At 39.5% G+C, this 16007-nt stretch overlaps 1 protein-coding gene across 5 annotated transcripts in view; it reads right to left on the minus strand.

The window, feature by feature from the left end:
• The window catches only part of Ms4a20 (membrane-spanning 4-domains, subfamily A, member 20), a 34076-nt gene that overhangs the window by 6034 nt on the left and 12035 nt on the right, over nucleotides 1-16007 (minus strand). Inside the window, exons 2-6 of one of the 5 annotated variants that reach the window (XM_030251070.1) lie at nucleotides 13560-13669; nucleotides 13277-13369; nucleotides 9469-9612; nucleotides 7461-7514; nucleotides 2830-2949 (exon numbers count right to left, since the gene is read on the minus strand). In XM_030251070.1, coding sequence (XP_030106930.1) covers nucleotides 2830-2949; nucleotides 7461-7514; nucleotides 9469-9612; nucleotides 13277-13306 — 348 coding nt within the window. In that variant the 5' untranslated portion in view covers nucleotides 13307-13369; nucleotides 13560-13669. Of the gene's footprint in view, nucleotides 1-2829; nucleotides 2950-7460; nucleotides 7515-8404; nucleotides 9025-9468; nucleotides 9613-13276; nucleotides 13370-13559; nucleotides 13670-16007 lie in introns of those variants that run through there. The other 4 variants (NM_027058.1, XM_006527323.4, XM_011247334.1 and 1 more) reach the window with 4 other exon arrangements.

The following is a 16007-nucleotide window of genomic DNA, read 5'->3' on the forward strand; positions in this document are numbered from 1 at the left end:
AGCCTCTTTGATGACAATTGGGTTAGATGCCAATCTATGATTCTCAGTCCCTCTTAGTGGGGCTGATCATATGATTATGTTTTATATTTGGAATTGTATGTTCTGTTTTTTATTACACCTTGCTTTAAGTGTTAATGCATGAAGTGAAGTTATTCTTTCTTAGCTGATGGGAAGAGCGAGACTTTATCAGTGGAATGGGTCATTCTGATAGAGATAGTCAGATTCTTTAGGGTTCCCTCTTTTTCTCCCCCGCTCCCCAGAATGAATTGTGTTTATAACACCCAATTCTTTTTTTTTCAATAGCTGATACTTGTATGGCTTCCAATTGGAAAGCATTTACTTTACTGTATGTATATTTTAAAAAGGTAGATGGATTTAATCCAGGAAGATCAGTGTGCTGGTTAGTTTATGTCAACCTGACACAAGCTAGAATTATTAGAGAGAAGAAAGCCCCAATTGAGAAAATACTTCTATAAGATCAGTTTGTAGGCAAGTCTGTATGACATGCTCTTAACTAGTGATTGGTGTGGGAGGGCCCAATCCATTGTGGGTGGGCCACCCCTGGGCAGGTGGTCCTGGGTTCTATAAGAAAGCAGTCTGAGCAAGCCATGAGGAACAATAAGCAGCACTCTTCCAAGGTCTCAGCTTCTGTTTCTAGGTTCTTGCCATGATTGAGTTTCTGTTTTGACTTCTTTTGATGATGAACTGTGATGTGGAAAAGCCAAATAAATTCTTTTCTTCCCTAGTTGCTTTGGCCATGGTGTTTCATTATAACCATACTAACCCTGACAGTGTTACCAAACTTATTAACAAGGATTTCAAAGGTGATAGCCAACCACGAAACTGACATTTTTTTTGCATGTCTTTTCTCAGCTGTTTTCACTCTTGTGTCTAATTTCAATTGGAATTAAACACCAGAGAAGCAGGCAGCAAGTCACTGGCTTCCTCTACTTGTTTCTCAAGGACGTTGTGATAGAAACGATTTCATGAATGCTTTCTGAAACAGAAATTAACTGTCTCATAGTAACAAATCAATGTGTTGGTGGGACCATGCTCCTCCTAGTTGCTCAGAAGGAGGGTACTTCCCTCTTCAAATTTGGGAAGCCCCTTGAATTATAGCAGCACTATTCCATGTGTCTTTATATTCAAATGGCCATCTTTCTCAGACACCAACCTTCCTTCTTATAAGAGTACCAGTAATATGGTCTCTCCATATAAGCCCTTCTCCATTGTGACCTTAATTTAACTTAACTAATTATATCTGTAATGACTCCATTAATAAAAGTCACATTTGCACATATTAAAAAACACAACTCAACCTATAATTTTGCTTCTAGCCCCTCCAAACTGATGTCCTTTCTATGTGCAAAACATATTCACCTCATCTCAACATCTTTTCTGATTTTAAGTTATTACAGCATCAATTCTGAGTCCAAACTCTCCCTAAATATCATACAGTCAAGAAGCACTAAATCCTTCTTGAAATCAATTGTAGGAAAGACTTATACTGTGGTTTAGTAGGGACCAAAATTTCTCTGTCCTCGTGGACTCATGAAGCCAGAAAGAAGTAATTCACAGCCAAGATCCAAAATGGAGCAGACAGGATATACTCCCAAAGTGGGAAATTTAAAAAGGAGGAGAAGCTCTCAGGGCCTATTCACACCCACAACCCAGTGGAGTTACAGTTTGGTAGATTTAAAGGCCTGAAAATAATTCTCAGTGTCTTGTCTCTGGGGAACTTGTTTGCCCTCCAGGACAGTGGCTCCACCCTACTAGCCCTCTGGGACGATGTTGTTATCTCGGCCTACACCGCATGGAAAATTAAAATATTTTACAACTCGAAATGTGTAAGCTTCCATCTCTTCATTTCCTAGTTTTCTTTCTTTATGTAGTTAATACATAACTTTTAAATGGTGGTTTTCATAATTTTATGCTTATGCATTTATTGCTGACTTACCTTTCTACATAACAAGAATATGTGGCTACTTAAATTATCTTTGAAATAGATAGCCGATTGAGTTGGTATTATTTAAGTTTCATTTTCACCAAACTGACTAATATGACCTCATCCTCTCAATATGTTGTAGGAACCGGAGGAGAAGAGCCCTGCTGTGAGACAGTGTATCCTAGAAATGACAGGGAAGCTGCACCCATGAAATCTCAATGACACAGCTGCCTAAAAAGGCCAGTAAAATGATGATGCCAGCTGACATGCCAGTAGAGGTGGAGGAAATTTCACAAGTCCAACTCCCAACAGGTGACCAGTGCTGAGAGAGGGAAAATCAAATCAATCAAATCAAATACTCAGTGATAGACTCCTGATAGGTCACCCAACGTCAAGTGGTCAGCCTTAAATACATATATGCATGAGTAACACTGAATGGACTCAATAGTTTACAAACAATAATGATTGCAGGAGAAGAGGTCATGAAGCTAAGAGAAAGGAGAGGAGGAGAGGTGGAATAGAATGAGGTAAATATACTGTACTCATGTATGAAATTCTCAAAAACTATTTTTTGGGGGGTCTGGATATGCACATCAGGTTTCCTCTATCTCAACTGTTTCTGCTACAAGCTGGTGATTTTTTTCTTTGTATAAATACTACGTGATTTTATTATAATACCATAATAATAACTTTTGGTATTTACTTCGGCAAGTTCTCTGGCCCTTCCCAACAATTATATGACTTCTAGGATTTCGTAGCAATTTCCAAACTAGTGTTCTTCTATCCATACGTATTTTAGAGCAATTTCATTGTGTGCCATTTGTAATATTTTTTTCAGTTCTATCTAACACTATTATTGAGTTATTATTAAAATTGGTACTTACATTTGACCAAATGTATTCAGTTCCTATTGATTCAAAAATTGGAAATTCATATCCAAGTAGAATTAAACCAAATATAGCCACGAAGATACTTATGATGTTTGTTATAATTGCAAACATATGCTGCAATAGATTAAAAAAATAAAAAGAAGTCATGGATAGAATAAACAGATTTAGAGCACTATTTACTGTGTGTGTATACATGGGGATTCTCTATCTTTCATCTCACCCTAGACATAGTAGGATTGCAGGTGTGGTCCTGTGTCTGACTTGCATTAGTTCTGGGAATTTTAGTTCAGGTCTTCATGATTGTGCAATGACCATTCTACCTACTTAGCCATCTCTCTAACTCTCTTGTCCGAAAAACAACTTGTAAAATCTAACATTTTGTAAGTGTATTAAGTGTGGTTACTATCAAAACTTCACTCCAAACTTGTCTAGAAGTTAGTAGCATAAAAAGTTTTTATTTTACAACACGTTTCACAGTACACGTGCTCGTCAGGATGTCATTATATACAGTGTCTGTAATGTGCTAAGCGTCAGAAGGTTACAACAGGGACTGGATAGATGACTCAGTGGTTAAAAGCATTGACTGCTCTTCCAGAGGATCCAGGATCAATTCTCAGTACCCACACAGCAGCTCACAACTGTCTGTAACTCCAGTGCCAGGGGATCTGGTGCCCTCTTCTGAGGACACTATATTCACATGATGCACAGATACATATGCAGACAAACCACCTCCATACACAAAAAAGAAACCTTAGAGTAATGATAATGGGGGAGAAAAGTTATATTCTGTTTGTTATGTAATGAATTTTAATAAATGCCATGATATCAACAGGTTTCAAGTTCAGGAATTTTCAGGCTTATTTGTGCCACTTCAGTATTTAAGTCCCAGTTTCCCTTGAAAAGCCACCAAACTCTTTTAAGGGACCCGAAGGACACTGTATGGACTATGAAGGAAGGTGTCTCATTGAGGAGGAGCTGAACCATGAGTTGTGGTCATGGGAAGAGGGAGTGATTTAACAGCAAATCAAAGCAAAGGACTTAAAGGGACACAGGAATTTCAAGTTGCGTAGCAGGAAGTTCTCTTCCTATTTTAAAGACTTTCTTCATTCATTTATTTCTTCTCCCATTTTCATGCTCGCATAAACAAGCATGTGTGTGTGTGTGTGTGTGTATACATACATGTACTTGTGCATGAATGTGTGCATGAGAAGGCCTGAGGTCCATCTTATTCACTGAGGCAGAGTCTCCCAGTCAAGCCCAGAATCCACTGATCTGGTTAGTCTTACTATCCAGCTTGTTTTGGGGATCCACTGCCTTCTGAGGATGCAATGGCAGGTGACCTTTATATGTGTTTCAGATATCTGGACTCTGCTCTCATGTTAGTTCAGCAAAGGGCTTTAACAAACCACCAAGTCATCTCCTTTGTGCCTTCCTTGTCAGTTTAAGTTTTAGTGAAATTAGTTTTAATTTTAAGCGTCTGCTATGAAAACCAGGAGGAAATCCCACTCTGTTCGATCCATGGGCGGCCATGGCTGGCCCAATGAAGCACTTCTTCTAAGGATGAAGAATCTAAATCCTATCGGGTGTGCCAGTGCACATCTTTAAACCCAGCACTGGGGAGGCTGAGGCAGGCAGATCTCTGAGTTCGAGGCCATCCTGGTCTGTAAGAGAATTTCAGGACAGCCATAGCTACACAGAGAAACCCTGTCTCAAAAAGCCAAACCAAACCAAACCAAACCAAACCAAACCAAACCAAACCAAACCAAACCAAACCAAACCAAACCAAACCATCTCTAAATCCTAACAGGCATCTATTATATTTACTCACTCCTTCCACTAAGAAGATATTTATAAAAAGTAGTAAGCTTATGTGAATATAAAAACACTGGAATGATGCCAGCTGCTTCCAGAGAAGGGACCAGGCTGGCTTTGCATAGAAAAGAAACGTAGGCTTTGCTCCTTAAGGTAGTATGGAGAGGAAGGGGGCTGGCAGAGGTGTTTAGGTTTACCAAAGGCTGCAGACTGTGGCTTGGAAATGACACTTAGACTCTATACACAACCATGCTTCAGGAAAAAGAAGCAACATGCTTGGTGAATTTTTTGAAAACCAGCCAAGGGGCCATATTTACTTCTATCTGCTACCATGGCTGTGCCACAACAAAACCAGCCTTCACACAGAAACAGAAACTGAATATGAGCTGGCACTGAGTCAGGAACTAGCAAAATCTCAAGAGGACTGTCAAGGTTTTGAGGTCAACTGTGTTAGTTACTGCTCTGGAAGTGCAACGCCAGATATTTAGCTCTGTGTACACATGCTTGCACAATACTTTGGGGTTACGAGCTTAGAACAAAGACTCGGAAGGAACATGATGTTAACAGTGACTGCTTAGGTGGTGGTAAAAAGGCAAGGAAACCAGACTCTGGTTCCCCACAATCATAGTTGGCAAACTTCTTCTCAGCAAAGTGGCCTCTGCTCTTTGGGGAAAAAAAACTTTAGCTGAAAGAGAGAGCAAAGTTTGTTTTAGACTTTCTCCGTGAAGTTCTGGCTGTTCTGGAACGTGGTCTGTAGAATAGAGTGGCCTTAAACCCACAGAGATCTGCCTACCACTGCCTCCTAAGTGTTGGGTTTACAGGCGTGTGAACGAAGTTTTTAGCTTGCTAGTGTTCTCCGTGTTTGCTCAGGTTAGTAAAGTACTTTGCTCAGGGTTGCACAGCTAACATGGGAACCTTCAGAACCAGAATCCATGTATGTGAGCTTCCAGAGTTGTGACTAACCATGATGGGCGAGCAGAAGTGGGCAGGGCACTGTGCCCCACTGGGGTGTTCTGATTGCTGCTGCTGCTTCTTCTTCTTCTTCTTCTTCTTCTTCTTCTTCTTCTTCTTCTTCTTCTTCTTCTTCTTCTTCTTCTTCTTCTTTTCTTCTTCTTCTTCTTCTTCTTCTTCTTCTTCTTCTTCTTCTTCTTCTTCTTCTTCTTCTTCTTCTTCTTCTTCTTCTTCTTCTTCTTCCTTCTTCCTTCTTCTTCTTCTTCTTCTTCTTCTTCTTCTTCTTCTTTTCTTCTTCTTCTTCTTCTTCTTCTTCTTCTTCTTCTTCTTCTTCTTCTTTCTTCTTCTTCTTCTTCTTCTTCTTCTTCTTCTTCTTCTTCCTTCTTCTTCTTCTTCTTCTTCTTCTTCTTCTTCTTCTTCTTCTTTTCTTCTTCTTCTTCTTTTCTTCTTCTTCTTCTTCTTCTTCTTCTTCTTCTTCTTCTTCTTCTTCTTCTTCTTCTTCTTCTTCTTCTTTTCTTCTTCTTCTTCTTCTTCTTCTTCTTCTTCTTCTTCTTCTTCTTTTTCTTCTTCTTCTCCTTCTCCTTCTTTCTACTTCTCCTTCTCCTCCTCCTCCTTCTTCTTCTCCTCCTCCTCCTCCTCTTCTTCTTCTTCTTCTTCTTCTTCTTCTTCTTCTTCTTCTTCTTCTTCTTCTTCTTCTTCTTCTTCTTCTTCTTCTTTTCTTCTTCTTCCTTCTTCTTCTTCTTCTTTTCTTCTTCTTCTCTTCTTCTTCTTCTTCCTTCTTCTTCTTCTTCTTCTTCTTCTTCTTTTTCTTCTTCTCCTTCTCCTTCTTTCTCCTTCTCCTTCTCCTCCTCCTCCTCCTCCTCCTCCTCCTCCTCCTTCTTCTTCTTCTTCTTCTTCTTTTTCTTCTTCTTCTCCTTCTCCTCCTCCTTCTTCTTTTCTTCTTCTTCTTCTTCTTCTTCTTCTTCTTCTTCTTCTTCTTCTTCTTCTTCTTCTTCTTCCTCTTCTTCTCCTTCTTCTTTTGTATTCTGATGATGTTCTATAGACCCACAGATGATAGTTCTCTTTCCATGGGTTATTTTTTCTCACCCTCTTTATTAACAGTCATATGTCATGTCCTCTCCCCTCCCCACTTTTCTTTGTCAACTTGACACCAGCTAGAATTATCTGGGGGAAAGAATCTCAAGTGAAAAATATGCTTTTGTCACATTTTCTGTAGGCAAGTCTCTGGATTAATGATTGATGTGGGTAGGACCAGATCACTTAAGGACAGGTAGTGCCACCCCTGAGCAGGTGGTCCTGGGTTGTATAAGGAAGTGGGCTGAGAAAATCACAAGAGACAAGCCAGTTAGCAGCATTCCTCCATGGTCTCTGCTTCAGTTCCTGCCTCTAGCTTCTTGTCTTGAGTTCTTCCACTGATAGAGTGTGTCCTAAAGAGTATAAGATGAAATAAACCCTTTCCTCTCCATGCTGCTTTTAGTCATGATGTTTCATCACAGCAATAGAAACCCGCCTAAGGCACTGACTAAATACCTTCAAACTTCCATAACTTTCTTTCTCAGCTTCAAGAGCTTTGTTTGGAGATTAATACCCCCCTTTAGATGCTTAGAAGCCACGTAGGGATTCATTCCATGGAAACTGTCACATCTGTCTCCTTATTTGCCCATTAAGCACTCCTTTTCCCACCCCCCAAAAAAGACACACTGAGGTGTGTTTTTAGAAAAATTCAGTGATTTTTTTTTTTCTGAGCATTTGGAAGAAGCTTTCTCACTCCCCCTTCCAAGTCTCAGAATCATCAATAGCTCTTCTTCTTTATGTCATAAAACATTTCTGTCTTTGGGGTTATGTCCAGCTTTCCCACATACCTGAAATACTGAAGAAATACCCTGAGTTATACTGCTGGATCCTGAGTTGATGAACTGTGGGAAGAAATTTGTGTTGAAACACCCACACTGTTTTATCCATCCCCTCAACAGATTCTATTCCTGATACTACTGTTTTTTTGGATGTCTAGACTATCCCTGAGTTTTAGGAAGAAAGGGGCATTGAAGTGAAAAAAAAAACTATCTTGGTTCTAAGGGATCCCCTAAATAAGTGGTTCTACTTTTTTCTGTTAGAGAGATGAAAAGATGTTTAAAAGTTGATGGTCATTCATGCGATCAACATGTAGGTGATGGGACTCAGGAATTTCTCAATAATTTTATGAGGGACAAATAGTGAATCCTCGGCCACACTTTGATGTTCAGTTAGCAAGTTAATGACCTGAGGTATTATAGAATAAGATGGCTAGTACGGCAGCTCTCATCCATGGGAATCCTCTTTCCTCTCAAAATATTCTAGGGGAAAAAAAGATCACTACAAAATAGTTTCAGAATACATTTGATCTGAAAATCAAATGGCTTTAATTTAATTTATTTATTTATGGCTGTTTCCTCAATCACTGTGATGTCTGTGACCTACTGGGAACTAGCTGAAAGCATGGCTATTTGTGGTTATTTTTGCATTAACTTTTCTTCCCGTGGTATGTCTTCCATTTGCCTGCAGAACTCCTGGAAGATGGCTTAAATATCCTAAGAAAGAGATCAAGAATCTCTCAGTCCAGGAGGACGCAGTCTGCTATGAAAGCAGAGGTACCTTACCTTGGTTTACAGAAAACCTTGCTGTTTTATTGTGGGGCATTCTGTCAGATTTACTTAAACTCTACAGACATTTATAAAGTTTTCTCATTTATAAAGCAGGGAGTGAAGAGCTACTGCATTTGATCCTTGTGGCAACGTTGTGTCGTTGAGGTAAAATGAGCTTAAAGTACCTTTGGAATTTGCATAATGCATGGAAGGACACACCATTGAATAGGATTCATGGCTCATTTCTTCCATAAGCATCCTGGTAACGTCTTGGGCCCAGGGCTCTTTCTAGACACTTTGCAATTGGAGACTCACTGTATCATTCCAGGTTAACTACACACACCTCTTTCCAGGAAGTTGTTGTTTTTTGCAATGCTTCCAGAGGTAAATCCTCTGAAGAAATATCTGTCAATCAAAGAAGTGAATGCCAGACCACTGGCTTAGTGAAATGACTACTATGTCTCAGAAGCCTTTCCACAAAGCTCAGAGACTGGGCTCTTCTTAGACCTCTACTCTTTTAAAGCTCCATCTTGGTAGAGAGGAGCAAGAAAGTGGAAGAGTATCTATTGAAACCCATTCTCTGCGAAGAAGTTCATCCTTATATTAAGCTTTCTGCTTCTTGAGACTTGCTATCAAAGGGAAGTCAGTTGTGTCCCAGGTCACATGACTTCTGCATAAATAACCCCGATTAAGAAATTTCCTTTGGATTGAGTGCATCTGTGAACTAATCTAGCTAGGGGGAAGTCATGGCTTTGGGCTTCTCAAGTATAATTACTTTTAATTGGGCATGCTCCTGGTGGATACTTTGATAAATATACCCATGAAAGTATTAGAACATCTACTTTAGGAATCTCTGTTTAAATTCTCCGAATTCCTCTTGGCCCCCCTGCCCCACCCTAGGGCTCTTCTTTTCTTTTCCCAAATGTAACTTCTCCAAACATTGCCTCTATTTCCCTAGACACTAAACTCTTGCTTTTGAGTTTTCACCCTGAAAAGAAAGGCTTGACAGCTGTTATATACACAGCCGTGCTCTTTAAGAGTCTTCTTAGTAATACTCCCTTGAAATCTTTTCTACTCACACATTCCCAGCCTCTTGAGGTCCTTATCAAAACAGGCAATACATACAAAAATGCTCAAATGATCACTGTAAGCCAGTGATCGAGCCTAGTAAACTGTTGACCACAGAATACTCTACTTGATCAATTAGAATCAAATAAATAGAAATCATTAATGACCACGGTTCACTCACAAATGTTCCAGACACAAACAGGTAGCAGATACTAGCTAACATAAGTTTATGGCCGATGCTATATCTCTTGTCTTCTAGATTGTGCAAAGAGAGCCAGAGAGTCCCCAGTGCATTGTGAATTAGGCCAAGCATTATTTGTGCACCCTGTAAGAAGAGAGAGCCAGTGTTATTATCCAAGGTGACTCTGCTAAAGATGGTTTCGGTCTGGGTGTCTGAGAAGTCTTGAACATAATTGCTCTGCACATTAGTGTATTCATCAAGCTCTGCAGAAAAGAATAATCAACATGAAACAATATACTAGTTCTAGTCTCTTCAGGATATTGATATAATTACAGAGACCCCAGACACCATTCCACCCTATTCCACCATCCTGCCAACCCTTTTTGCTTCAGGATGGTGAGTGTTCACTATCTCTGAGTATTGTAAGAGTTACATGTCAGGGAGGAACCTATGTTGAGACCGATGCAGCAGAGTGGTTTGGATCTTCTTTGCTTGAATAAGAATGTTTTTATTGAACAACAGCCTTGAGGGACAATTATTTTGATTTTGTAGGTGCTTCTAGTTAATTGAATAGCAGAGACTTATTGATCTGTCTTTCTCAGAAGGGTGCCATGGCTAAAAGGAGAACAGCTGGCTATAGGGACCTGGAAGTGTCTTTCTGAGCCCTGCTATCCTTTCTATGGATTTTTTAAAAGGCAGACTGTAGTCAGAAGACTTATCTCTTGTTCTTCGCTGATAAAACCAACTAGGAACTTTTGACCTCTCCTTCTTTCCCTCTTCCCCTCTTATCTGGGACTTGAACTTCAGTTTTCCTTTGTTACCTTATCCAGTGTTGATCTTTGCCACTGGAGAATGAACAAGTATATGCCTTACTTAAAAGAAAGAAGTAGTATTTGTGAAGTCCAAAGCCGAGTTAAGGATCTATTGACCATGACAAAGACAGAGGAAGAAGTGGATTGGTTATTGTGCTGGTTTTTTTTTTTTTTGTTGTTAACTTGATAGAAGCTGAAATCATCTGAGAAGAGGTAACCTCAGCTGAGAAAATGTTCCCAACACATTGGCATGGGTGGCAGTTTGTGGGGGCATTTTCTTCATTTGTGATTGATGTGGAGATACCATCTCTGATAAGTTGGTGCTGGGGTATAGGTTGAGTAAGCTGTGAAGAACAAGCTAGCAAGCAGCATTCCTCCATGGCCTCTGCTTCAGTCCCTGCCTCAAGATTTCCTTCCTTGTCTTCTACTGTTGATGAACTGTAGCCTACAAGCCAAACAAACTCTTTCCTCCACAAATTGCTTCTTATTATGGTGTTTTTACCCTACTGCAATAGTATAGAAAGAAGAAAGAAAGAAAGAAAGAAAGAAAGAAAGGAAGGAAGGAAGGAAGGAAGGAAGAAAGAAAGAAGGAAAGAAGGAAAGAAAGAAGGAAAGAAGGAAAGAAGGAAGGAAGGAAGGAAGGAAGGAAGGAAGGAAGGAAGGAAGGAAACTAAGGCAGGTATGCACAGCCTGAGTGCATATTCTATTCACTTGATTGCTAAAATCTTTCTGTACTGAGAATGGCCTTTGTTGAGTACTGACATGAGATGCAAACATCTTCAATTTTCTTTTGCTTATTTTTAGAGGTTTATTTCAAATAATGCTTCCCTAATGTCTTAATTACTTTTTCTGTTACTATGAAAAGCAATGTGGCTTGGTGGGTCAAGTAACACCTACCTCACACCGAACAACTCAGGTTGTGTGGTAAATTGGTAGACCATGCTTAAATGTTGAGTTTGTATTTAGGTGCAGCAGAAGGCCAAGACTTCCTCAAAAGGGAAGCTGTTATATTCAGAGAATGGCAAGACTTTGCTACATAAAATGCTGCAATAAATTAGCAGGTATCTGCTAGAGGCTTCAGGGGGAAAAAAACCCATCACCATCAGCCAACAACATTTCAAATACTATTGGAATGCCTGGATCTACCAGTACAGGGATGATGCAGTGTGCACAGTAGCCTGGATTTATAGCAGTTTCCACCTGTTACAGAACATGCTCCTATCTATCAGCCTTTTGGGTTGCTTTTCAAGAAGGCATGATGAAAACTGCCAAAGTACTTCACTGTTTCAGAAGCCACTCCTTCCAAAATTTTGACACTATTTTTTTCCCTTCCATTTCTTTTAATTTTGAGATTATAATTACATCATGTCCCTCCTTCTTTCCTTTCCTCCTCTGGTGTATGCCATTGACTTGGGATTCTTTCCCTGCATCTATGTCTATAATTTGAAAGTTTGATTTTTTTCATGGTATCACACATGCCTACAAGTCTGATAGATTTTGGAGAGAAGCTCTGAATTGTTTTTTTCCTATTTGTATGTTTGTGATAAGATCTGGGCATGTTTTAAGTCTGATACTGGCATATCAGGTTGGGACAGAAGAGAGGATGTATGGGCAGGTTGGGTCCTGAGGTTGAAAGTGGCTTTGGGGGGAATGGAGTTAGGGGGGTTTAGGAGAATGTGCTGGTATACAGGATGTGCCTTCTGGTCTAAGCCTTGAGTGTAGGTGTGGATCTATATGTGGAAAGTTTGATTTGGTGTGGGAGAGACCTGTGGATTGGGGGTTAAGTGGGGTAAGTTATGGCAGAGCAATAGAGATCGACTGTTGCATTGGCAAAGACTCAGCCAGGGTGCTAGATATGGTACTCAAGTTACATCTGGTATATGGATAGGGAGTGTCAGGTAGAGGCACAGGGCTGGATTCTGGAGGAGGATGTGGGAGATCTAGCTAAGTAGAGAGGTTGGATATTGGTGTAAGTTTTAATGCTGTTGGCTTAGACCCAAATGTTGTTCAAGTAATATCGATGGGTCTTATGTATAAGTATAAAATTCTAAATTTGAAGAGAGCTAAGAGGAACAGTGCTGGTATGTGATATGATTCACCCAGAGGTGAGTGTAGAGGGTTACAGCCTCTTCTGGCTTTGTATTTGAGACCACCATCTACCTTCTTCTTTTATTATCTACAAACATTGCTTCAAACCATTTTAAACAAGGGTTACTAGAAAAGGCAGAAAACAAATATCTTCAACACCTCTAACCTCAGAGTATGTTTTCTTTCTTTTTTTTAATTAGGTATTTTCTTCATTTACATTTCAAATGCTATCCCAAAACTCCCCCAGAGCCCCCCTCCACTCTCCTACCCACCCACTCCCACTTCTTGGCCCTGGCATTCCCCCAAACTGAGGCATATAAAGTTTGCAAGACCAAGGGGCCTCTCTTCCCAATGATGGCAGACTAGGCCATCTTCTGATACATATGCAGCTAGAGACATGAGCTCCGGGGGTACTGGTTAGTTCATATTGTTGTTCCACCTATAGGGTTGCAGACCCCTTTAGCTCCTTGGGTGCTTTCTCTAGCTCCTCCACTGGGGGCCCTGTGTTTCATCCAATAACTGACTGTGAGCATCCACTTCTGTGTTTGCCAGGCCCCGGCATAGCCTCACAAGAGACAGCTATATCAGGGTCCTTTCAGCATAATCTTGCTGGTGTATGCAATGGTGTCAGCGTTTGGGGGCTGATTATGGGATGGATCACCATATGGCAGTCTCTAGATGGTCCATCCTTTCATCTCAGCTCCAAACTTTGTCTCTGTAACTCCTTCCATGGGTGTTTTGTTCCCAAGTCTAAGAAGGGGCAAAGTGTCCACACTTTGGTCTTCATTCTTCTTGATTTTCATGTGTTTTGCAAATGGTATCTTGTATCTTGGATATTCTAAGTTTCTGGGCTAATATCCACTTATCAGTGAGTACATATCATGTGAGTTCTTTTGTGATTGGGTTACCTCACTCAGGATGATGCCCTCCAGGTCCATCCATTTGCCTAGGACAGTGTATGTTTTCTAAGACCAGAGTAGACTGGGATAATGTTGAAGAATCTGAAAATGATATGTAAATACATGTTTTGTGTGACCATTTAGCTCTGGTATAATTGTCTTCACTTCAAAACACATTTATCCACATTTTGACCCCAAAGGAGCTCATTGTAAATACCATCATTTTTCTTCTACATTTTTTATTAGTTAAAAGTAACACTATTTATTAATCAACATAATACTTAGTACTTACTCCCATTGCAATTGTATCTTCTTTTATGATATAGAATGTTGATACTTCATTTATTGACATTTTGTCTTAGATATGACATCAAAATAATGGAGGATGAATGTGCTTCTTTTCTGTAGAGAGATACAGGGAAGAAGTAATACTAATTATTTTTGATGAAGACATTAAAAATGGAAGTTCCCATTTGACTACCACATAATTACTTGAAAATAGCTTTATTTTTAAAAACATAAATCAAGTGACACTGATTTCTATTATGTGTTTAATTATTTTCTGGAAAAAACCACGAGCTACCTTTAAGATTATTCCTTCACTGTGGCCTTTACTGAGATAGAGTAGATATTTTGAAAATTAAGAAAACAAAAAGTGTGTGTGTGTGTGTGTGTGTGTGTGTGTGTGTGTGTGTGTGACTTCAGAGATGAGAATAGGGTGTCAGAATTCCTGGATGTGTGTGCTGAGAACTAAATTTAGGTCTTACCTAAGAGCAGCAGTTCTGAGCTACTTAATCATCTGGCAGTCCACAGTAGATATTTTTAATATAGTTATTCCACCTTCATTATCTTTATTTTTCTAGGCATTGCCTGCTCTCATAAGTCCACTGGGGACTTGGGTTCTTGACTGATTTTTTTCTCTCTCTTAAGAATATGTCTTGACTACCATACTACAAATAGACAGCTAATTCTAATTAAGCCAGTGGGTGTTCCATTTACAGTCAACTGTATTTAGTATGAAGATAACATACTAAATCATACTAAGTCTTTCTTGACTTGCTTCTTGAACAAGAAGTAGCAGAGCTGCCATGTTGCCTTATGAAAGAAGAGCAAAAGGAAGACAGTGTGTTGTATTCACATTAATGATATTGCTAAGGATAAGACTGGTAGCTTTTGAAGAGCTTATTAGTAAGTGATTGTTCAGAGGATAGCTGCAAACAACTTCATTATTATACCCAGCTAGCCTTTCTTCTTTCCATACCATAGGACTTGATACCATGTGACTTGTAGAACATTCCTTTGCTATATGGGAGGAGCACATCTCTCTAACTCACTAATAATGTGTGGGTTGTGAGACATGATTTGACTGAGAATGAATTGTTATTCTTGAACCAAAGCTTTTTTATAGGATTGGAAGTTTCTGTTATCTGTTTTTCTCATGTTTCTTTGCTGTGAGAATATTACATCTTGGAATTTTCCTGTTTTGTTTTGTTTTTTCCTAGAAATTTTTTCATATTTAATCAAGTGTCAGAATTTGATGTAGGTATTGTATGTTCTTTGTTTTACTAAAATGACTAGGCTTTTCTCTTACAATCCCAGGCCATCATTTTGTACAATTACCTACCATACTCAACAGTCTTAAAGTGATATAGAAGTTATTCATGATGAATTTCTGACAGAACACAGCATTTTAGTGAAAGATACAATTCAGCATTGCAACCTAACCATATGAAGTAGGAAATGATGCTAGGTCAGTCCCCTTGTTCAGTCAGGATGTACCTTGCACCCAAACAATGTTAAAGACAGTACCTGTCGTGCTGAAGCATCATTTCTCGAGTTATGTGCCTGAGAAGAGAATACCTGCATAGGATCTGGCACCAAACAGAAACCTGACTTTCCTTAGGACTAGAGCTGGAAACCACATCCTTACTCTCTGTAGGACTCTGTTACATCAGATTCCCATGAAGAATCTGATAATCTCTTCAGCAGAGTCATCTGCAGTGGACTCATCCAGGAAACCACGTCACATATTCTATGTAGAGGCACTTTTTCAAAGAAATGTGTAATGACATCAGAGAGCACTGTTACAGGAGTGGAATCTGAATTTTTTTCAGGGAATGTTCTTAAATAAACATGCAATTTAAGACAGACATGACTCTGCATAACTTGAGATCCCATCAAGTGGAGTCCAAAGCAGGCAGATCTCTGTGAGTTCATGGAAGAAAGTCACAATGCCTCAGATAAATGGAATAGTAAATAAATTTTTTTCCTTGAAGGAGGTTCTTTTGACTAGACCAGCACAGTAATTTGAGGTATTTTTCCACCCCTGAGATTTATGGCCTTGCTATTGAGCAGAAACCTATAAGAGATAAGATCACAAATACAGAGGACCCATGAGATTACACCATATAGTCCTAGCCTGAGCAACTACATCATCTGGAGGACCTTAAAATGGTGTTGTAGCTTTTCTGTTCAGTTCTTTTTCTGGATGTCCATCTACTTCTGCTTCTTCATGAACTGAAACATTTCCTCCAGTCTTTCCCAATGCTATTCATTAGAAGAGAATGTTCTTAGTGAAGGATTGCATACAGAGGTTATCAAGAGATTGCTGGTCAGTCATGCAAGCCAGAACTTTCCCCTCAAGATTCTGAGGAAGTAAGAAACCCTGTTTTAAGGTAGTGACAAAAGACAAAGAAACCAAATTCACCCCATTTTCTAGAGTATGCAGGTGCCCAAAACC

The sequence above is a fragment of the Mus musculus genome, chromosome 19 (genome assembly GCF_000001635.26).
Source record: "Mus musculus strain C57BL/6J chromosome 19, GRCm38.p6 C57BL/6J".
NCBI lineage: Eukaryota > Metazoa > Chordata > Mammalia > Rodentia > Muridae > Mus > Mus musculus.